This window comes from Sphaeramia orbicularis, chromosome 4, assembly GCF_902148855.1.
Source record: "Sphaeramia orbicularis chromosome 4, fSphaOr1.1, whole genome shotgun sequence".
Lineage (NCBI taxonomy): Eukaryota > Metazoa > Chordata > Actinopteri > Kurtiformes > Apogonidae > Sphaeramia > Sphaeramia orbicularis.
The window spans coordinates 50,858,235-50,883,179 of NC_043960.1; the positions used below are offsets into that span (position 1 = coordinate 50,858,235).

The window sequence follows — 24,945 nt, forward strand, 5'->3', positions numbered from 1 at the left end:
CCTGTCCTTGCCCACAGACCTCCTTACCTTCTTCTCCTTATGGCTAATAAAACAATAAACATTCCACCCTCCTAAAAACCAAGCTAACCCTCCTGTGATCCTCTGTCTGTATTTTTCCATTCTACCCCTTGAAGCTTGTAACTCTCTAATATCAATATATCACACAACTTAGAGCAAATAAGCAAAATACAGAACTCATTGCTATATCATATTACATTCTAATTATATAATGCTTAGGTTTATATATGCTCTTCAACTGTGTAATTCTAACAGGTCCATGTCTCGACGGACAGCCAATTGGATCCTCCTGCTCAGCATGGGTGAAATTTTTCTGGGTCTACCACTTGACCTTTTTGTTTTGTAACCCTCAGGTTCTTTTAAGAAATTCAAAATGACTGTCTTACTGCTTCCAACCTCTGCAGCGATGGCGCATTGCAAGAGGTCTTGCTTATGCAGCTCAACAATCCGACCCTGTTCAAAGAGAGAAAACTTTTTTGTCTTGGCCATCAGGAGGTTATGACAGTGTGAATACCTGACAGAAAATGACAATGAATTCACATTTTTGTGCAGATTTTGGCTTTTAAAGGCTGTGGTCTTAAACTTTTGATCAGCTCATGAACAGCCTATTTCATTTCAGCCTATTTGTTGTTTTCAATAAACTGCTTACTCAAAATTTTTTTTTGTCTCACTCCCATTTCTTCTTTTTGCATTTTGAAACTCTACTTAGAATCATTTTGAGATCCAACACTGCAAAAAGTAAATTCATGCAATTTTTCAACTGGTCTTAAAATTTTGATCAGGAATGCAGGGCCGTAGCACCAAATTCTGGGCCCATACACAAAAAGTCCTGATGGGCCCCCTGCAACCCCCCCTGACACACACACATACACGTCCACCCATCTGCCAGTGGCCTTACCCACCAACACAATGGCTATATCACAGGGCTAACATGATTTTACCATAATTCGCAAGTCTGCTTAAGCTACTGTATAAGAAAACACAACCACGCAAGACTGTATTTACCCATTATATTTCCTGAGTGAACAAGAATGGGCTAAATTTTTCTATAGCCTATAATAATATGTCATAAAAGGTAACCAAACGAAACATGACTCAAAAGTCATTTTCCTGTAAAGATACAAAAAAGGCAAAAACAAATAGATTTGAACAAGTATTCCAAAAATAAAAATAGCACAATTCTATACATTCCAGTTTACTTTACAGAAAATGCCCACTGACGGGTCTTCTTGCTGGCAAAATCCCTGATGAGGTCTTTAAAATCCAACGCTCTTGCCTATGTGCTTTCAATGGAGAGAAGTGCAAGACTGTTCAGTCTATCTTGGCCCATGGTGGACCTCAAATAGTTTTTAACCAGTTTCATCTTGCTGAAAGCACATTCTCCGCCAGCAACACTTACAGGTAAGGTGCAGAAAATCCTCAATGCAATGCAGATTTCTCTGTAAATGCTCTGTAGCTGCAGGTTATATATGGCATTGAGGAGCTGAAGAGGTGACAGGTTGTGAGGAAATGTGGCTTCATGTGTTATTTTTAGGTGCGAAACTTCATTCTCAAAACCAGCTGTAAGATCGTTGGGATATGTTCTTGTCAGAGTCCAGCATGATATTTTTATTTGTTCTTCTGACATATCAGCAAACTTCAGAATAGGTGCAAAAGTTTCACAAATGCTGGCTGTGGTCTGAAATCTTGAACTCAAAGCACTAATGATGCTATCCATTGCAACAAAAAATGTCTGGTTTCTGAATGTGTTTGCTGCATTGTCTTCATGTGTATTTTCATCTTCCTCTTCATCATCAGGCATATGTTTCCTTTTCTGTTTCCGCTTCCCTTCACTTTGAAACTGAGTGGGGATGTCCATGCTTTGGGTTACTAGCGAGGCCTCAGCAAGAAGCGAGTCCCATGCATTTCATCTAGTAGGGCTCTAATGTTTGATGCCTGAATATCCAGAGATATATTACCTGTTTGAAGAATCAGATTGCGATGTTCAATTGACTGTAGCACTTTAACCCACACAGTAAGCAAAATCACTGCATCAAAGGTGAGGAAATAGGTTTTTAAACTTTTTGCCTCTGATTTGTTATCACTTGTCAGATTGCATGTGCTTATAACACAATCCAGTGCAACCAGAATAAAGGGCAAACTAGTTACCACAGCTTTTACAGCAGCAATTTTAGAACTCCATCTAGTGTCCGAGGGACGATGAAGTGAGCATCCAGTTTCTTGCTTGAGGATTGCCCATTGCTCTGGACTGGCACTGAAGAAGTTGTAGAGACGATTTACAAAGCCAAAAAATGCTTCTACTTCATTGCTCGACTGAGCTGCATTTACACCCACCAAATTGAGTGTATGAGCGGCACACGGGGAGTACAAGGCAAATGGATTAGCTTTCAAAATATTGGCTTACACACCTTTCACCTTTCCTGACATGTTAGCTCCATTGTCGTACCCTTGCCCTCTACAATCTTCTAATGGTATACCTCTGGCTTGCAGAACATCACGAATCATCTCAGAAATTTCACTGCCTGTCTTTTTAAAGAAGTCTTTAAATTGGCAGAATCTTTCTGTTATCTTCCAAACATCTCCATCTTGGTGTGTGTATCTCAACAATAAAACATTCTGTTCAGTGTGTGACACGTCTGGGGTTGAGTTGCATATTATGGAATAGTAAATGGCAGCTTCCCTTTCTGCCAAGATAGTATTTAGCACTCGTTCACCACAGAGATTGATGAATTCATTTTGTGTTTGAGGACTCAGATAGTGTTTTTATGTCACCTTATCATTTCCAAGTGGTCATGTAAAGTGTGATCATAGCGAGCCAGCAACTCCAATGTGCCAAGAAAATTCCCATTATGGACATCATCTAAGTCTGTAGTACTTCCTCTGAAAGCCAGGTTTCTTGATGCCAAATGAAGGGTCACATGTAAAAGCCTCTCCAGGAGCAGCCTATTCTTTTCTATTTCACTCTGAATCTGTTTCTGAAGATGACCATCAACTCCACTGGCTGTCAAAAGTGAGTGCTGAAGTTTTTTTCCATTTCAAATAGCACTGTTTATGGGGCATGCCTGTCTCGTGCTCTGGTAGTTTTCTGTACATGTAGTTCCATTTAATGTGCTCTAATTTATATCCATCCTTGCTGTTTAGGGCACTTGTGGATGGCTTTGACAGCTCATGAGAGAATAGTAGGCATGGAATGCAATAAAGAGCCTTAGCACTCTCACTGTGAATTAGCCAATCTCTTCTGATTTTCTCACGGCCATTTGGTGACTTAACATATTGCAGATATATTGGAAAGGGTCTACCTTCCATATCTGTAGGTGACAATGTATTGTTTTTTTCTTTATTAGCCAGTGCACACACAATTCTTTCCTTCTGTTGTTTATCTTACAACTCTGGCCATAATCCTGGATCCTCTGGGCAGAACTGTTCTGCTTCACCCTGGCTATGTGTTGCCTCTTCTGTCCTCTCTCCATCTTCCTCTCTATCCTGAATGTGACCTTCATGTTCGCTGCCTTTTCTTTCACCATCACTTCCACCATCCTCTCGCCCTTCTCTATCTACAACATCAGGCTCCTCTATGAAGAATAATCATTAGCCTCTTATCAATTATTACGAAATACACTAACGCCCTGTTGCTACAGTCATTCAACTCAAAATAGTTTCATGTTACTTTCATGTTGAACTAGCTCACCTTGTCTCAAGTCTGCATCAGTGGAGGATGAGGGGCTTGCTGTAGGATCACTTTCTCTGACAGTTTCTGGAATGTGTTTCACAAATTGCGTTTTAGCAGGCAGCTAAGATGGATGGTAGCCATTGTGAAGGCAAATATCATGACGTCTGGGAACTACCCTCTATGCTATAGATTATTATTTATCATGTAGCCAGCATAACAGCTTAGTAGGCTATTCATTTAATATTTGCTTGCCTCAAATCAGTAGCCTGCTGTTGCAATATTAGCCTACCGTTCACTTCATTTATCCTTTACCTTAATAACAAAAGCCTCATTTGAAAGTGTAGCTCTTGCTTTGATTACCTCTGTTTATATTAGCAACGATAACGGAGGAGTTAACGGCACCTAATAATGCCATTTCATCTTGTGTGTTTAAAAGTTTGTGCTCACCTTTCTTTGAAAAGAAGTTGGTCAGAACTTGACTTCCTTCATTTTGCCTTCTCTCCCTTTCTTTTCTGTCCTTCTCTCCCTTTCTTTTCTGTCCTTTCTTTTCTGAAATCCTGACTTATTTTTTTTAAACTGTGACATCATGATAAGATTTCTTCTATCACAGAGATGCAACGAGTCACCATAACCTAACAAGCAAGGTGTGTTTCTCAAACTCCGTGTGAAGTGAACCATTTTGCGCTTTTCTCAAGGGGTGTTCACAGAGTAGTGACAGCAGTCTTTACTTTTTTGGAATACAATAATATACCAATTTATAAAATCTAATGCGTGAAGCTTGCATATACACTACCAGGCAAAAGTTTGGACTCACCTGGTTTTTCTTTATTTTTATGACTATTTCCATTGTAGATGCTCACTGAAGGCATCAGAACTATGAATGAACACATATGGAATTATGTAGTTTAAAAAGGTGTGACAAAACTCAAAGCATGTTTTATATTTTAGATTCTTCAAAATAGCCACATTTTGCTTTTATTACTGCTTTGTGCATTCTTGGCATTCTCTTGATGAGCTTCATGAGGTTGTCACCTGAAATGTTTTCCAAAAGTCTGGAAGGAGTTCCAAATGATGCTGAGCTCTTGTTGGCCATCTGTGGTCCATCTCATGTCATTTAAATAAGAAGGTGAGTCCAAACTTTTGCCTGGTAGTGTAGGCTGATATTTATCATGTAATTTAGTTGAACAGGAAAAAAAAAAAAATCTTAACTTCCCATGGGCCCCCCTCTCCCTTGGGCCCCCGCCCACAGCTGTGTAGGTTAACACCCCTGATCAACGGCTGTGCAGGAGTGTATAATCAATAATGTGAATGTGAAAGACTGAATAAAAATGGGACCTCATAACAAATTCGGTTCTGTAAAAAAAAAAAAAAAAAATCATGATAAATAATAATTAAAATGTGATTTTTATATCATGATAATTTTCTTTTTTATTACAGTATAATTTGTTGTCTAGGTTTTTGTTTACATCAAATACAACACGTTTGTTTCATTTCATTTTGGTTTTGCATGTTTTGACATAGAACAAACATTTGAACTGCTTTACTTCTAGACCTTTGAAATGTTCTGATCATAGAAAAATAACCATTTGTTCTCTACAACTTTCAGGTTTTAAAATCAACCTTTAACCAAAGCTGAAAAATTATTTGACATTTATTGTGGTAATTATTATTATTATTGATTTGAACAATTTTGCATGATATAATAGTGCCCATTTTGTAAACACTTTAGGAAAATTAAAGAAATAATGTTGCTGTTAGGCTAAAGACATTCATTTTGTCTTCTGGTTTATGTAAATATACTATTTTCTTTTGTTCAGACAAGGTATAGTTTTTAGATGTTACCTGCTTGACAGTTTCAACTGTGACTCCAGTCTTCCTCAGAAGAGGCAATAGAGATCAGGAAACGGGCGAGTAGCACCATCAACCGGGACGAGGGGGCGTACACCCTCTCTCACACCTGGGATTCCCTCCTCCAGAGACCACCCAAGGTGCAGGAGGCACGGTCGGCTCGACGGGCTCTGATTGGTCCGTTGAGCTGACTAGCTGATAAATGACACGTCAGCAGCACATCGGATGACGCTTCTGAGGAAGACTGTAGTCACAGTCGAAACTGTCAAGTAGGTAACATCTAAAAACTATACCTTGTCTGAACAAAAGAAAGTAGTATATATAATGTTGCTTTTACTATCACATTTTCTACTTATGCTTACAGGTGGTGAAACATGCTTTTTTTTTAAACATCATCATAATTCTCAGCTTAACCCATAAAGACAAAGTGCTTCTTTTATGGTAGTTCCCAAATAAATTTGTCTCTATTTAACCTTTTTTAAGTGATTTATCACCATTTATTATATTATTATCCTCTGTATTTTGCATTTTTCCACTGTAAATCATGTTTGTTCCAATATTTAAGTTTAACCCCAGAGTAAATTCTAAGGTTATAACAAAAACAAAAAACTGAAAAAGTAACCTTTTAGCAAAGATACCAATAACTGAACCTAAATTCAAGTTTCTCCATCCACTGTCATTCATCCAACTCCATGCGTTTTACTGGTGAATCAATGTTGTAGAAGAATACAGTGTTTCCATGTTCACTACGGAGCCTCTGAACATCCAAATGGGTCATATCTGATGACCATGAAAAGATGACAATCTGCATTTTACACCAATTATTTACGTGGCTTGATAGGATAAGTGGATCAGCTGGTATTAACCAGTTTAGATCAGTTGATAATTTTGGTCGCTGTATGGGTTTTTATGGGTTAATGATGTTGAAGTGGCTTCAACACATGTTGTGAGTCTTACCTGTACTGACATCCTCCTTACTAGAAGACCTGGAGAACAATTTGGTGAGGCTGGAGGCTGAGGCTCTCATCCTCTTCCTCAGAGACATCGTGGGCGTGTCAGGCTTCATGATCTCTCCGAGTGTTGGTCCCAACTCAACATCGTCCAGTTGCGAGTACGAATGGCCGGTCCATGACTGCCTGCGGAAGATCTTCAACAGTCCCAGCTTGGGTGACTTTCCGGTGGGTTGCCGGGCTTCAAGGGCTGGAGCTGATGCGTGTCTCTGAAGGCCGTGGCCCTCCTTCTTGTCCCTGGTCCTAGGAGGTCTTTCTGGAGACTGAAGAGAAGACAGGCTGGGACTGGGGCTTGGTGTTGCTGATGACACCACCTGACTTCTGCTGATTGTAGATAAGTTGGGGTTTGATCGGGTGCGGTTTCGTGGCGGTGCGCGGGGTTTGATATCACGCTCCAGGCCTCGAAATGAAAGAGGTGATGAAGAAATCAGAGGCGCTCCCTGATCATCGTACCCTTCACTGTCTCCTGATCGTCCTCTAAGATGACTGAGCTCCTCATAAGATCCAAGTCTACTAGAAGAGTCTGAGCCTCCATGCTCTAAAATATAGGATTCGGACAAAGATCCCTGGGAGCCACAGAAGGTGCCTCCCTCAGTCTGACCCAGCTTGGGACTCCTTTCTCCAGCCAAGAAGCTCAATCTACCAGAGGCATCAGAAACACTGTTCATCCCTTGCACTAGAGCCACAGATCCCCGTCTTTGTGCAGCCCGTCGCGGGCTTGGGATGGCCAACAATTTCTTCCCTGCTGCGTCATCTTCTGTGAAATCTTCCTTCAGACTCTGTGTACCTTCTTCTTTAGGTGAGCTGTCAGGGCGTCGTGAATAATCATCCAGGGACCGGCTCCTCCTGTGCGGTGGCATGTTAGTGTGTGAGAGTCCAAATCCGCTGTCAAAAGAACAGGATTTCTGCATCGTGGGCTGGACTGATCCCCGTCTCTGAGCACGACTGCCTTCCATCTCATCTTCCACATATTCAATAAGAGGCTCATTTAGACGTCCAGAAAAGCTTCTCCTTAGTGGTTTGCGCCCTCTCTCCTGCTTTTTGGCCTGAAATTTGTCTCGTAATGTCATGTGTCTGGCAGACATTGGTGAAAGCTGCTGTGAGGTGCTGTAGAAAGTGCTTCGAATGACGCTGCCCCGAGGGATACGACCTCCATCACTTCCAGAGCCCTCATCCCCATCCGATAAGTAAAGGGATGGACTACTGTCTTTGCTGAACCTACGCTCCCTCTGGGGTGTAGCTTGGCAGGATACGTCTGATGAGGTAACTGACTGCCTGCTCATACTGCGCTCTAGAACACTTCTCTCCCCATCGTCTTCCTCCCCTGGTGTCACTTCCTCTTCCTTCTCTGCATCGAAGCGGAGCTGGGTGATTGGCTCTGGGATCTGAGCTCTCTCCATTACAGGGTCATAGTCCTCCTCTGTTTCTTCCTCCTCTTCAGTCGGGCTGTAGTGCTGGAAGAAATCCCATGAGTCAGCTTCGTCGTACTCGGATGAGGAGCCACTGCTTAAAGAGGTGCTGCTGTGTTCCTGAGGTTCACGGGGAACTGTGACTGCAGTCTCTCGGAGAGGAGCATCCAGCAGCTCTGGTATAGGCCTCAACATAAGCACCGAACCAACGCAAGTCAACGAACGCTGTGGAGACAAACAGAGATACACGTACACATAGAGACAGATGCAGATAATATGGTTGTATTGAGGCCAATTATGTAAAAAGTAGAGCTTCAGCTATCAGTTATTTTTATAATCATTTAAGCCCATCCCAGCTATCAGTGCATGTCTTTGGATGGTGGGAGGAAGCTGGAGTACCCGGAGAGAACCCACACAGACACTGGGAGAACATGCAAACTCCACACCGAGTCGCCCCATCTGTCTAATTATTTTCTTGATGCGATTAACTCATTATTTGAATAGGCAAAAAAAAATTGGTAAAAATGTGAAACAAACATGTCTGAAAATGACAAACAACTCCTCTACCGCAGAACCAGCTAAAACAACCACCACAGGAAGTATAAAAGTAAAAGGATATATTAAAAATATCTCTATAGAAATAACAGTAATAACAGTATAAAAGTATGTACAAAAATATATATAGATATAAACAACAAACTAGTCCAATGACATCTACAAACAATATGTGCACTGCAGTCTTCAACACATCTGGATCCAACTTATTAACAACTGAAAATGGAACTAACATACAACTGTGTGTTGATCCTGGTGTCATGTGTGTCACAATAAATGTCTGTTTATTGTGGAAACGGTGATTAAAGGCAGTAAAATTAAGGAAACAAAGCTTCGATTCAGAAAAATATTTGTAGAATAATTTTTTTTACCATTTCGAGTCAAATAATCGATTAATCGTTTCAACTCTAGCAAAAACACTTATCTAGTAACTTGACCAAATATAACAAACTTTCACTTCATTATGTAATAATCTCATCTTCATTCAACAAAACCCAAGACCCAAGTTTAAGAATTTTCCAAATTTCCATAGTTTTAAAGGTAATCTAGTCTATCTTTGTGGCAATTAGGGACAAAAAATTTAAATAAAATAAAAATACAGTGGGTATATTCTGAAGCACAAATAATCCCACACTTTTGCTGTGTATAAGTGGCAGGTGTATGTGTGCTTTGCCAAAAACTTTGTCTCTCAGACAGTAATAGACTTCCCTAAAGTTTACCACACTAAGAGAAAAGAGCAGCATAAATCACAGTTGTTTTATTTTTATATTGTTGCACAATGCTGCTATTGGCTGGAGGTACACACTCACTACCCAAAGGTCACAGGCAGGACAACTACTGTACAAAATACATTAACTGATTATACTTAGTAAATACCCTACTTTTATTTAAATAAGGTTTTGAACACAGCATTTTGTCTTGCAGTGGAGTATTTTCAGTGTGTATTAATACTGTTAGTAAATGATCTGAATACTTCTTGAACATCTACTGTCATACTATTACAGGGCACAGTCAACTTGTGTAAAAAAACACTTTGACTCCAGTTGAAGCCTTCATCAGTGTGAGTTAAGTGTCAGTTATTGAAAGTTGTGACTTAAGTCCAAACCTTTGCACATTCTGTATTTAACAATTAAGCTAAATTAAGGTTGGCACATATTAATTACATTGGAGTTATAGATTACTCTGAACTGAATCTTAATAGAAATACATAAGCAGCAAAAAGATCAGCTTTTTAATAATTTTTATCTAACAAATACAATTAAGCTCAAGCACATCATATCAAAGGTAAATCTGGAAAACCTCATTCATGCTATTGTTACTGTTTAATATATAGTTGCTAGAACTACTAAAGGTGCATCCCTTGCATTTTGTATTACATCACAATATACAAAAATGTGGCTATTACTAGCTAATGAAGTGAAAAATTATCATTATTCAGTAATGCATATTTTGACACAATGTGTGAGTTAATAAGGTGATATTGTGTGAATTCAGATCTGCTCAAGTCCAACTCTTCCAGAGGCTGCAGTTTCACTCATACAGTACATAAGGAGAAACTCACCTGCCATTTCCTTTTAGAGAGGAAAACTTTCAAACTCCTTGTGTTAATTTCATCTGTGTCCTCTACAGCATGTTCATCCTGGTCACAGGTACAGCAATGTGGGAGTTAAAATTTGTGGTGAATTTCTATGTTGTACAATGCAAAAACCTGGATAACCTGGTTGTATTTTCTCTCACCTGGAACCATTCATGGCTGAGGCACTCAAAGGCTGATGGACGCTTCCTGTAGTCGGGGGAGGAAAATTACTCAACAAAATAATGATTTATAAACTAAAAATATTTATAATGTTGGTCAATTACAATGTTTGACTGGTCACTGTGCAAAATGAGAGCTGAGTCTCATTGGGGTTTTCCTAATAATTATCTGCTGAAGGGGAAAAAAAATATTTGTTCACCAAAAATATGGGTTTAACGGGGTTTCTTCCAGTAAGACTGACTTTTAAGATAAGATTCTTTTTATTGTCATTGTATACACAGAGCATACACAGTGAAATTCTGATGTGCTTGTAAAAAAGGTACTTCTTGCATTAAAAAGGAAATATGCAATGCAATAAATTTAAATAGTATCAAATAGTAAAAACAGTACAAAAAAAAATACACACACCTCCTGCCCTTCTCTCATTCTGTAAAGTCACACATTCATACCTCATTAATGTGCAGAAGTCAGTGAGAGGTAAGTACAGCAGTTATTGCACATTTTAGATTTAGATTTTAGATAACGTGTGTTGTGGAAGCCAGCAGTCATTGGTGCACAAGTGGACTTTTAACAAAATCAGGAAAGAAAGAAAGAAAGAAAGAAAGAAAGAAAGAAAGAAAGAAAGAAAGAAAGAAAGAAAGAAAGAAAGCGCTTCCCATGAAAAGGGTTTGAAAAACGATCAAGTTTATCAACGTTAGAAAATTGTACAATTATCTTATAACATAATGTAATTTGAGTGAGTCAAGAGAAAACATGACTTATCTTGACTCTAAGGCTAATCACAAAAGTAACATGGCAGCTCCTCTAATCATGGTGGCATGGCGTCACATTTCTGAAGCAGCATGAAATAACATCAAATTACCTATCTTTGCATTTGGTCTTGGGACTGAGAAGAGAGAACTGCAGAAGAATAGTATGTATTTTAAAATTTTGGCATAACAGAGTCATTCTGCATCTTTACGTCCGTGCATCATGTTCAGAATACACTACACTACATTTTCAGCCAGTGGTAAGCATTAAAGCCCATTTGGTTGTTTGTCATCTTTGTATACAAGTGAAAAATGTTTGGTAAAATTATGCTGTGGGAGGTGTCCTACTCTGGATCTGGCTGGAGAACCATGCGGAGGAAGTCCTGGGCTTCAGGGCTCCTGTGAGTGATGTCGGGGGCATCCCAGTTCAGGGTCCCCTCCCCCACCCGCAACAGTGTAGCACGGTCCGTCTCCCCAACAAAAGGGCATCGGCACACTAGACTGTCAACAAAAACATAAAGCAGTGTAGCAGTGTGTATTAGACAACAGGTGTTTCATTTACCTAAGATTATAGACTTGGCTCATTATTAAAGTGTAGTGATACATACCACAGATACGCTATGACACCCACAGACCTGACAGAGACAATAACAGTGTTAATGAAATACTGCCTTCATGTTTTACTCTGTCATTTACAACTGTTCATGAGTAGCCCTTAAAGACCCTCAGCTATTCTATTAGATACAACTTCCAAATGGTTTTTTTTTGTCTTTCCTAAGTGATTTGTCACCATTTATTTATACCATTATCCTCTGAATTTTGCATTTTTCAGTGAAAATCAGGGATTTTCCCAAATTTAATTCACTGATCATGTAGATGTTCATTAAATCTTGGAGTAAATTCAAAAGGTTATATCAAAACAGAAGAAAAGTGACTTTTTCAACAAAAATTTCATTAACTAAACATTAAAACAAGTGTCTCCAACCACTGTCATTTGTCAATCATTATCTGATGACAATGAAAGGCTGAGAAACAACATTTTAACTGAATTATTTCAATCCACTGATAGCATTAGTGGTTCTAAAATTATCAAACATTTTAGATCAGTAGATGCTTTTGGTTGGCGGTGGATGTTTGGGTCTTTATGGGTTAAAATTATGTATTTTTAGCATACACTGGCTTGTTTATGATAGCTTTTAGTGCATTTAACAATTATTGGAAATGAACCACACAAACACATTGCATATAATAAATATAGAGACATAAAACTCCACATCAAAAAAAAATCTAGAGATGGTCTCAGTTATTTGCAAACTCACCAGATATCAGTGGCCACAGTGACGGGTTCTTGGTGAACAATCTCGGGTGCAACAAACTCTGGTGTACCAAACATGCTATAATGATGTCTGGATGTGTCTATTTCCTGGCAGAACCCAAAGTCACAGATCTTGATCTCATCTCTCGGTGGATATACCATGAGGATATTCTCAGGCTGTGGAAAGTAAATGAAAGGTTCAAATCAGGAAACATATGGAAAATATTGACCGTCAATAATATGAGAGTGAGCGGAGGGAAAAATCTCACTTTAATGTCAAGATGTAAGATGTTCATGCTATGAATGTGTCCGACTCCTTCCAGGATTTGCTGAATATATGACTGAACCTGAGAAAAGAAAACTGTATCTTTCAAGAGTGGAACATCATAATTTCAGATAAAACATAAACGACTTCATAAGAAAAAATCTTTTACCTCTTTCTCTGAAACTGATCCCCTTAAAAATAAATGGTCCAGGAGGCCATGAGAGCAACAGCTAATAAAAAACAGTTAAGAAGGTCTAATGGAACATAAATCAAGGTCCATATGTTGTAACATTTACTGTTTCGGGGAGGATACATTTCGGTGATCAACACCAGAGTACGTCTGGTGCAAAAGAAATCCAACAGACAGGCCACTCTGGGGTGAGCCAGGCGGGACAGTAAGTCTCGCTCCTGGAAGGCCCTGGTCCGAGTGCTGTTCCGCAGAGGCAAGAATTTAGCAGCAAACACTTCGGCTGTTCTTTTGTGGACGACACGCCTCACCACGCTGAATGTTCCCCTAATGCAAACACAGATGATGGTGTTGACTGCACATGTGGACAGGGTTTGGTTAGGTGTGCTATGACAGCGAGGATATTTACATTTATAGACAGTAGACACATTCCGTCCAACACTGGAAAGGAGCACTTTCAAAAAAGGATGTGGGATTGCTTCAGATAAGGGTCTTGATTCTATACAGACCATATTTCTCCTGTGTTGGCTTCTCTGCACTGGCTCCCTGTAAAACCTAGGATAGACTTTAAAATACTCCCCCTCACTTACAAAGCCCTTCATGGCCAGGCACCTACTTATCTGAAAGAGCTTTTAGTTCCATACAGTCCATCTAGAGCACTATGCTCTCAACATACAGGCTTACTGGTGGTCCCTAGAATCTCCAAAGTAGGATGGAAGCTCGAGCCTTCAGCTATCATGCTCCTCTGTTATGGAACCAGAACCACCTCTCAGCCTCAGTCTGGAGGCAGGCACCCCCTCTATGTTTAAGAGTAGGGTTAAAACTTTCCTTTTTGATGAATCTTATAGTTAGGGCACTCAGGCTGCTCTTAGTTCTGCTGCTATAGGCTTAGACTGGGAGACTCATCATGATACACAGAGGTCTTCTCTGCTCCTCCTCCTGCCTGACCTCCTCTCTCCTCCTATTCTCCTCTATTTATGCCCCAGTAAATATATCTTACTGACTTGACTTCTTCCCCGGAGTGTCTGTGCTTTATCACCTCACAGGTTTTCCTTGGATCATCTCTGACCCGCTGCTGTGGTCCTGCTTCTCTCCTGCCTTCATCTTCATTATTCACTTATCCATATAGTTGTGATAGTCTTTATTATAAAGTTAGATAGATGGTAGAGGTTTCTATTATTTGTACTAACAGTTCCAGTATCAGTATATCCACTGTTAATACTTGTATTTGGAGAAGTACTATTAACAGTTACAGTTGAGCCCAAAATTATTCATACCCCACGCAAAAATTGATTATTTCATAGTTTTTGTATGAAATGAAGGACAGAGAAAAGGTTTGTATAATTTCATTTTATTTATGGTAGATTACGAAGCAATACAGCAAATTTGGTTTCTTTGTTGTTGACCTATAGGTTACATAATCAACATTTTGGGTTTGTATGCATGTCCATAATTATTCATACCCCTGAATGGTCATGGAATTTAGGCTTTTTTGGGTGCCAAAACTAGGGCTAATCATTATGAATGCCATCCCTGGAACTCACTAACCATGTGCAATCCCTCATGCAACCTGTCATGTAATAAACTGAAATAAATTCAGTGAGTGAGTGCATTCATTCTCACTTTATGGTCAACAGTCAAACCAATGGCATGGCAAAGACGAAAGAACTGAGTGAAGACCTTCGATCGCGTATTGTAAATGCACACAAGGATGGCAAAGGCTATAAAGCTATAGCAAAGCAATTTCATGTGCCAGTCGCCACTGTACAGAGCATTATCACCAAGTTCAAAAGGTTCCACACTGTACAGAATCTCAAGGGGTGTGGCCGGAAGCCAAAGATGATGTCAAGACTATCACAAAAGTTGTGAGAGAGGTCGGCAAAAAACCCCGGATCACCACCAAGGCTATCCTGAAAAATTTGAGTGAAATTGGAACCAACATATCGAGGCAGACACTGCAGCGGACATTGCACAAAGAGGGCTTCCATGGATGCCGGCCAAGGAAGACTCCACTGCTCCAGCCCAGGCATGTAAAAGCCAGACTAGCCTTTGCAAAAGCACATCTAGACAAGGACCCAAGCTTTTGGTTATCAATGTTGTGGTCTGATGAGACAAAAATGGAGCTTTTTGGCCACAGGGATGTGGCCTTTGTTTGGAGAAGGAAAGGTGAAGCATTCCAACCCAAGAACACGGTTCCAACAGTCAAGCACAGCGGTGGAAGCATTATGCTTTGGGGATGCTTCTCTGCAAGCGGGCCTGGGAATCTCGTCAAAGTGAATGGCATCATGAGAAAGGAACAATACATTGAGATATTGGAAGAAAATATTAAGCAGTCGGCAGAAAAACTTGATCTGGGTCAGCAGTGGATGTTTCAACAGGACAACGATCCTAAACACACAGCGAAAGCTGTCAAGAAATGGTTCAAGGATAATGATGTGAATGTCTTGGAGTGGCCAAGCCAAAGCCCAGACCTGAACCTGATCGAAAATCTGTGGAGGGAGGTAAAGACGCGAGTTTCGGCAAGAAGACCTTCTAACCTCAAGGATTTGGAAACCTTTGCAAAAGAGGAGTGGGCAAAAATCCCTGCTGAAGTCTGCAGAAACCTGATCAGCAACTATCGGAACCGTTTGCAAGCTGTTATAGCAAATAAAGGCTATGCCATTGATTATTAATCATGGGGTATGAATAATTATGGACATGCATACAAACCCAAAATGTTGATTATGTAACCTTTAGGTCAACAACAAAGAAAGCAAATTTGCTGTATTGCTTTGTAATCTACCATAAATTAAATTGCATTAAACAAGCGTTTCCTCTGTCCTTCATTTCATACCTAAAACTATGAAATAATCAATTTTTGCGTGGGGTATGAATAATTTTGGGCTTAACTAATGGATTAGATTTCTATAGCACTTTTCAAGGCACCCAAAGGGCTTTACATTATTGATCCATTATTCATTCGCTCTCACATTCACACTATGATGGTGGTAGACTACGTTTGCCTGGGGCAGGCTGACAGATGCGTGGCTGCCAATTTGCGCCAAATGGCCCCTCCAACCATTCATATGCATTCATACACCAGTGTGAATGACACTGGAGGCAAGGTGGGTGAAGTGTCTTGACCGAGGACACAACGACACATGACTAGGACAGAGCGAGTTTCAAACCATCAACCCTTCAATTACAGGTTGACCCCTCTTTCTCCTGAGGCATGGCTGGCCCCAGTTATGGACATTTGTTCTAGCTATTGGTAATTATACCAGCACCAGCTGTTCTAGTTTTTGAAAGTTTTAGTTCAGTTGGCTGTGCATCCATGTGTCTCCCCTATATTCTCCTTCTCCCCCCTCCCTCAATCTCTCTCTCTCTCTCTCTCTCTCTCTCTCTCTTCCTTTAACCCCAACTGGTCAAGGCAGATGACCATCCTCCAGGAGTCGGGGTCTGCTTGAGGTTTCTGCTGTTAAAATTAAGTTTTTCCTCTCCACTATCACCAAGTGTTTGCTACTGGAGGATTCTGTTGGGTTCTGTAAATTGGCTTAAGAATCTGTTTTTTGCCAGCTCTATATGTAAAGTGTCATGAGATAACTTTTGTTATGATTTGGCGCTATATAAATAAAATTTGATTGATTGACTGATTGATTGATTGATTGGTTGATATGCTGATATTATTCTGGTTTAAAGAGGAGTCTTTTTACATGTACACAAAACCTTTGGAATATACATCTCATTTGCAGGTTTGTGACTGGTGGAAAAACCTAATTTTAAAGGGGAAATACGCAAGATTTTTACCTTAGTTAAAGAGCTTTGAAGTAGTTGTGATGATTTAATGTGTTTTTGGGGGGAGAATGGAGGTTCTCTTCCCTCTAGTGTCTCTAGGGCTGAATACATCACTTGCAAGTTCTCTGCCACCATCCCAGTGGCCCAGATCTCGTCTCTCGTGAGAAACAACGCAGTTCACAGCACTACGACACAAATACGCCTCGAGCCAGGCACTGTCAACTAGCTATAAACAAAAGCCAGCCATGCCTGCATTTCACAGGCGTTTACCATAGCAGAGCTGGCAGAGAAAAGGAAGAGGTGGCCGTTGTCAGAGGATGAGGAAGAAGAAAAGAGTGACCAAACAAGGAACAAGACAAGAGTCTTCCTTGGCCAAGCTTTTGCAGAATGGTGAGAGCTGAAAGCAAAAGAAGCGTTTAAAACAGATGCAAATTTGTCATCGTTGCTTTTGCACTTCTAAGTATCGCAGAGATAAATTCTCTATGCCCAATGTATTTCAGTGTATTTGCACGCTCTTGATGATTGCTATTGGGTGTAACAGTGTTTACTTGTTTATGAACTCATTTTATGAACGATCCCCTAACCCATGGTTGAAGGGGGAGGGCTACCTGTGGGTTTCATTTATCTATTTATTTATTTATATCTTAAATTTTTATTGATACTTTCAACATTTATAAACAACAATAACAACAACACTCTTTGGGAGTCACATTTTTACTAGTCCATCCATTCTTAGCTTTTTCTGTTATTCCTTTTTTGCTTTGTTTTTGTCACTGTTTCGGGTTCTGAATAAAGTCCATTTTCCCCATTTTTCTTCAGACTGTGCCTCTTGTAATCTCATACGGTGAGTCAACTTTTCCATTATGAAGACTTCTTCGACAGTCTCCATCCACTGTTCCTGGTTAGGAGGACCTACCTTGCCCCATTTCCTTGTAGTTGCTTTCTTGCCAGCTATCAGGTATATTTTAACCAAATACCTATCAGATGCGTGTACATTTTCCTTAATGTAATTAAAATGACAAAGATCTATATTTTCCCAAAACAAAGACAATTTCTGACATTTCCAAAATACATGTGAGTGGTCTGCTTCAATTACTCTGCATTCTCTCCAGCATGGTAATTTTGTATTCAAATATTTACTCTAAACCTTAGATGTTATAAAAAAAAATTATCAAATTCTCCAAAGACAATTCCCTCCATACTGTGAATTAGTGGATGTCTGATGTATTTTTCACATATCTTGCCAATCATCAGCTGAGATTTTTGTACTGAACTCTGCATTACACTTTTCTTTTATGTATTTAGTTGAATGTTTATTTAGAATTAATTTCTTATATAGAGCTGATATAATTGCAGTTTTCATTTCTTTATATGAATTGATTATGATTTGGATCATACCATTCACATCCATGGAGAGATCTATCCAGATTTCTCTTCTATAATAATCTCTAAAATAGTTAGTTGCAAATACCTATAAAATTCATGTTTATCCAAATCATATTTATCCATCATATTACTGAAACTCTCTAATTCCCTTTCCTTCTCTAAATTGAATCATGCTGTGATTCCCTTATTTACCCACAATTTGAATCGTTTATCATATTCTGCCGGTATGAAATTATTATTAAATGTAACCCATTTTAGCAGATTTATATATGTTTTTATCCTGTATCTTTTATTATTATTTTGAACTACAATTCCAGTGAAAACAACATAATTGAATTGATATGATTTTTAATTTTCTTGAATTTTATTTTATCTCCTATAATATAATTGGGTATTCTCTGAATAGATTTTTTTTTTAAAAAATGAGAGTAAAGGAATATTCTGTGCAGGTACATGTCGTTTGTGTGAAGTAGATGTTTACCTTCCTATTTCCTCATGGACATCATAGACAGAAAAGAGCTTCCTTCTTTTCCCCAGCTCAACCTCTTTCTCCTGAGACTCAAGTAAACCTAGAAAGAAACCACAACCTGTGAGTAAATAAGGCCAGCAACCAATCAGAATATTTTCCTGACTTTACTTTGTGTCTGCATATCTTTACAGTTACATCTGATTAATGTTTCTGTGTCTGTAGAACTCAAACATTATTTTAACATGTAAATCACAATATGTGGAAGGTATATGTTAACCCCATAAACATAATAACTCCCCACAAATGTGATGAACAGTAAACATAATAAAAATTTGCAGCTTTTAACGTAATAATCCCACAAATGTAATAACTTTCCCACAAACGTAATACCTTTTTTCCCACAAACATAATAATTATTACTTTTGTGGGGATTTGTTACATTTGTGGAGACTGTAAAAATCTTCACTTTCCATAATTGTTTTATCTTCCCACAAATGTAATAAATTAGAACATTACATACATTTAAGTAATGTACTCATAAATATTAATCTTTCTTTTTCTTCTCATTTATTCTTGTCCTTTGGATACTTGCCTTTTTAGAATGATCAAACATTGTGGTCACACCACATGGTATTTCAGATTAATAGGTGCTTAATTACAAATACAAGTGGAGGAACAAAACCAAATGGGCAAAAATGTTGTAAAGGTTTTATTTTAAAAGCTTCAGTATAAACTGGATATTATTTATTCTCATTAAGTATACTAGAAGCCTATGTTTGAACCATGTAAATAAAATGACTGGACATTATTATGATAACAATGGAGAGGGTAGGAGCACACTGTGGGAAAATGAAGTATTATGTTTGTGGTAGGCAACTGTTATTACAGTTGTGGGAAAGTTATTATGATGTTATATTAAAAGTTGCAAATTTTTATTGGGAGTTATTACGTTTGTGGGGTTAACAGTATACAGATGGAAATTTGCCTCAGGCAATAATCTGTCGTATTTCCTTTTTTTTATATTCATTAATATACATTGTTCCTAACTTTCATAAATAAATGCTCATGAATACACAGGAAATCATGACTTTAGCTCTAATCCACTATATCACACAGCGTTTTGTCATCCATTTGACAAACTAAAGATCCTCATCTCATTATAGGACTCCAGTCACCTGTTCACGCCACTGGATCTGTTTCAAATAACATTCTTATTTCATTATTTTAACTCATTATTCATCCTAATTTGTGTTTATGTGCTACAGCCTGAATGTCAGGAATGGAACTGAATTTAAAAATCAAATAAAACCGACCAGACAAACATGACATATGTTTTGTTCATACTGTCTACAATGTTTAGAAGAATTTTTCTGCCAGTTTGTAAAAATACAAATTTACCATTGTAATGTAAAACAAGAAAGGTTTCATGTTAAAATATGATGTTATTGTCACGTCCACTGATTTCACTCCCTGTTTTGTTCTTATCCCTTTAGCTCCTCCTGGTGGTGGTTTGGGTCATCACACTCTCACTCCAGTTTATCACAGTCGCTCCCCACTCAGCACACCTGCTCATGATTAGTTTTACGCACCTGCTGTCATCACCTTTCTCTACTTAAGCCCACTTGCCCCTTCACTCCCCACTGGTTTGTTTCATGCATTCACCAGTATGTTTCACCAGTACCTCTCCCTCACCTGTTTTACCTAAAGCAGTTCCCAGCCAGTCAGGTACTCTGGTATCAACACCCTACCGTTGCTGCTCAGTTTTTCTTGAGTGTGTTCTGCCATGCATCCTGTTTTGTGCTCTTGTGTCTTTTTAGCTCAATAAAGAGCCTTTTGTTGTTCAACCTGTGGAGTCTGCTTATGGGTCCTTCATTCCCCGTGACAGTTATAACATGATATATTATTTAAACATGATAATTTATCACACTATAATGTGATAACTTTCATTGTTAAAACATTAGAACTTTCTGGTTAGAATGTGATAAATGGCTATATTCTAAAAATGTAAAACTCATGCTCAAGGAAAATAAATTCCATGTGGTCTGTGGTGAGATTCTGCTGCTACTGAACTCGGTGGATGATACTGGGGTCAGCTGGTTCATAGGGCAGTGGAAGGACAAATGAGATGTGGCTTCAGTATGTGGAAGTATCAGGGGTTTAGCCAGGGGTGGGTTCTTCCTGACTAACCTTCCTCCACAGTGAGCTGGGCCTGGCAAGAGGCCTCTCCAGCGTCATTGTAGGCAAAGCAGGTGTATATACCACTGTCCTCCCCCTCTGGGCACATGATGGACACAGAGCATCGGGCACCATGCTGGACTATCTCCACATTCTCATTGGCTGTGAGCTCATCTTCATCCTCCAATCACAGAAGGGAGAAATAATTACAGCTTCCTGTTCAGGATTATTTTTTTGTGTTTAATTAACAGTGGCACTCAGTTAAAACCACTTGTCCTACCTTATACCATTGTACGGTAGGAATGGGCCGTCCTGTGATGATGGCAGTAAATGTAGCTGATTGGCCAGGCTCTACACACAGGTCCTCAGTGGGGACCTGGACAGATGGAGGAGCTGAACACAAAACTAAATCAGTCAGTCACCAAGTTTTATCATAGCCACACTTTTTTTTTTTTTTCTTTTTTGCAGTGTTTGCTCTTTGCCCTATTTTTACACATGCACATTTTCTTGCACTTTATCCTGTTGCTGCCTTGACCAGTGAATTTCCCCATCGTGGGATCAGTGAAGTCTCATCTAATCTAATCTAATCTAATCTAATCTAATACCATCTGTGATATCCTGCATCGCCTCTGAGATGTAGATCTCTTCCTCCACTTCCTCTAGGTAATACAGAGGCTGCTGTACTGCGTCATCCACAGACACAGGGGTAGAAACTGCCCCCTCAGTGCTTGTTCTGGAAATAAAGATGAAGTAAAATGAGAGATGTTAGACAGATACACCTAATAATGAAGATTTTATTGTGTAATATTTATTTACATCTACAGGTTAAATTGCAAATTGAACATTCCTACCCTTTTGACCCTAACCTATGGAGACCACAAAAAACGGTCAGTGTTTTATTTGTATGTTGAGGACTTTTTTGTTTTGGGCTGTAAACTGATCTACACTCACACATATTATGAAACAGTAATGCACCTTAATTCTGGATGCCATTCATCATAAAAGTTTATGATGATGAAGATGATGAAGTTCATTCAATGCAACTGCTCTTCCAGATGAAAGATGAAAAAAATGTTGTGATATTTTTGTACCAACCTGTGGTCCTACATCAAACAGTGCCAGAGCTTCCCTAACAGCTGCTATTCCTGTCTTTTGACCACACCAATCTGGGGCAAGATGACTATATGATCTGTAACTGCCAGATTCTCATTTAGGTGATGTTACTGTGATATCATATAGTGCCACAAGGTGGTACCTTGCTTTATTTCGTTTCAACAATTGAGGGTATGCTGTGCTCCACATCCTAATAAGTAACCTCTGTGATAACAAGAAGGTATCTTTTGTTATTAATCTTTATTAACCAGGAAAAAGACTCATTGAGATTAAAAATGTTTTTTGCAAGAGTGTCCTTTCCAAGACAGTAGCAACAGAAGCTACAGAGAACAGAAATCACTGCCATAGATCCACATCAAAAACATACATAAAACACATTGTACAACACAGTTCTAAAACCATACATAAAACACTAAACTAATAACATACACATAAAACACCATCAAAGATTCAAAAGGTACTGAAAGTACAACAATATCCCTTAAAAGAATCTCAAAGCAGAACCTGATTCAATCAATTCCTTTTCCCATTCATTTAGAATGACTTTGACTGTATTTACAAACAGTTTCCTTCAGTTGTATTTCCTTCAGTAGGTTCTGTTCTGTTTAGTAGAACCAGAACATTTAAAAGCTTTCTTTCCCAGTTCTGGTCTGATTTTCAGAACACATCGATATAACAGATCCTGGGACTGGAGACTAATTATTAAAGGTATAGGTTATGCTTTCTACATTCTAATGTTCACTCCAACTTATATGTGTCAGAAATTTGACCATCTCACAGTGTTAAGCTGCTACAATCAATATCTACTTGAGAACCAACAGGAATTCAGCAAGAAATGTTACTAATCTCAAGCTTTCACTGCAAAATTTTTTGGTTAAGATGCTCATGAATACCCCTTTTCTAACAGCACCATCATTACCTTAGCTTCATTACTTACAACAACAAAAAATATGCTCTTATATTTAATTCTTGTATTCTGACTCATAGTCTAGCTGTAATTATATCCCCAGCTATCTGTGTACATCTTACACACGGGACCTTTATACAAATGTTTAGTGATGCTGATGAACATACTGCTCAGTGGATCCAGGTGGGAAAAGTAATTTTGCAATAGAGGTGGCGCTGATGTCTGTCTGCAGCCATTTCTTTACAAAGGTGGTGGACCAGCCCTCAGAGTCTACATCTGTGGAAACCAAAATGATACTCAGCAGGATGTAATGGGACAAGCAAAATAACAGAATCAAAGAAAAGGAAATACTGAAAAAGTACACCTTCTTACCTTACTGTCCAGGTGCAATAAAAGTCTTACCTCAGAACCAAACTAAGCCACCACATGAGCAGGACAGGGGCTTATGCCTGTTTCTGCGTGGTGGTCAGGGGTCACCTGCCCAGCACATGTTCATCTGGTGTTCGTAGTAGTGAAGAGTTAGCTGGGCATGCATTGGCAAAAGGACAAAGGGGAATGCTGAATGGTTACTGGTTATCATGACAATGATGACTTACATGGAATGGTCCACGTGAGGAAGTTCCTGCTTTTGTATGAGTAGAGGGAAGATGAAAAAAACATGTAGGTTATAATGGAGAATGGAAGGGCAACAATGGTGAACCAAAGTCGAAAAAACACAAATGATCATCAGTGAGGCCCAGCCTTTCATGTTCCTGCCTGTCTAGTTGTTCTAGCTCTAGGTTCTGCAGGTTCTGGATCTCCAGTCATTACAGAAGGGGGGGGGTGGGGGTCAGTCTCTCTCTCTCTCCCTGCTCATTTGGGCTATGTGGTAAAACAGTCCAGACTTTGATCATTTACAATGAAAGTTGCTTAATTGTTCTTGGTGTGTTTAGTCTTCTTTTGTTATGGTATTGAGCCAGGCCATGACACACTGTACTATTAAAGGTCAAATACACTCCTGATCAAAATTTTAAGACCAGTTGAAAAATTGTAAGAATTCACATTTTGCACTGTTGGATCTTAAAAAGGTTCAAAGTAGAGTTTGAAAATGCAAAAAGAAGAAATGGGAATGAGACAAAAAAAAACTGAGTACGCAACTTATTAAAAACAATAATTGAACTGAAATAGGCTGTTCCTCAGCATTATTTATAGTGGCAACAATATGTTTTTTGTTCTTACAGCCTTTCTCTCACAGATGTCGTCTGATGGTTATTGGGCTGCAGTCGGCCCCAGTAACGGCCTTAATTTGGGTCGAGGATCATCCTGTGTCTTGATCAACAGCCAATCAGATCCTCCGGCTCAGCACCGGTGACATTTTTTTGGGTCTACCACTTGACTTTTTTTTTCCACAACACTCAGGATCTTTTAAGAAATTCAAAATGACTGTCTTATTGCGTCCAACTTCAGCAGCGATGGCGCATTGTGAGAGGCCTTGCTCAACAATCCGACCACGTTGAAAGAGAGAAAGCTTTTTTGCCTTTCCCATCAGGAGGTCATGACACTGTGAATACCTGACAGAAAATGACATTAAATCCACATTTTTGCACAGATTTTGGCTTTTAAAGGCTGTGGTCGTAAACTTTTGATTGGTTGATGAACAGCCTGTTTCAGTTTAATTGTTTTCAATAAATTGCTTTTGTGTCACTCCAATTTCTTTTTTTTGCATTTTGAAACTCTACTTAGAACCTTAATGAACTTAATCTGTCACTGCCTCCAACAGATCACTGTGTGGATGCAAAACAACTTTCTCTAAACTCAGACAAGACTGAAGTCATTGTCTTTGGTCCACAAAAACCAAGAGAAGCTGTCAGCAGTCATCTTGAATCCCTTACTTTAAAAGCTAAAAATCAGGTTAGAAGTCTATGGGTAATGGACTCAGACCAAAACTTTAACAGCCACATTAAATCAATAACATCATCAGCCTCTTACCATCTCAAAAACATTGCCAGAATCAAAGGTTTATTGTCTAAACCAGACTTAGAGAGACTTATCCATAAATTTATCTCTAGCAGGTTAGACTACTATAACGGCCTTCACACTGGACTCTCTAAACAAGCTGTAAGACAGCTGCAGTACATCCAGAATGCTGCAGCTCAGGTCCTGACTAGAACCAGGAAGTACGACCATATTAGTCCTGTGCTCAGGTCTCTGTACTGGCTTCCTGTCGCTCAGAGAATAGTCTTTAAAACAGCTCTGCTGGTAATAAGTCTGTCCATGGTCTGGCACCAAAGTACATCTCTGACATGTTGGTCCCATATGAACTATCTGGGACCCTGAAACCTCAGGGACTGGTCTTTTGC

General features: G+C 39.2%; 1 protein-coding gene across 1 annotated transcript in view; it reads right to left on the reverse strand.

Annotated features, from left to right (window-relative positions):
* The window catches only part of obscna (obscurin, cytoskeletal calmodulin and titin-interacting RhoGEF a), a 147,574-nt gene that overhangs the window by 19,590 nt on the left and 103,039 nt on the right, over positions 1 to 24,945 (reverse strand). The window contains 14 exon segments of the mRNA XM_030131617.1: positions 6,494 to 8,180; positions 10,072 to 10,149; positions 10,248 to 10,293; positions 11,364 to 11,516; positions 11,624 to 11,650; positions 12,335 to 12,507; positions 12,600 to 12,677; positions 12,765 to 12,825; positions 12,909 to 13,109; positions 18,424 to 18,511; positions 20,599 to 20,767; positions 20,867 to 20,979; positions 21,192 to 21,319; positions 22,774 to 22,882. Of these exon segments, the coding sequence (XP_029987477.1) occupies positions 6,494 to 8,180; positions 10,072 to 10,149; positions 10,248 to 10,293; positions 11,364 to 11,516; positions 11,624 to 11,650; positions 12,335 to 12,507; positions 12,600 to 12,677; positions 12,765 to 12,825; positions 12,909 to 13,109; positions 18,424 to 18,511; positions 20,599 to 20,767; positions 20,867 to 20,979; positions 21,192 to 21,319; positions 22,774 to 22,882 (3,111 nt within the window).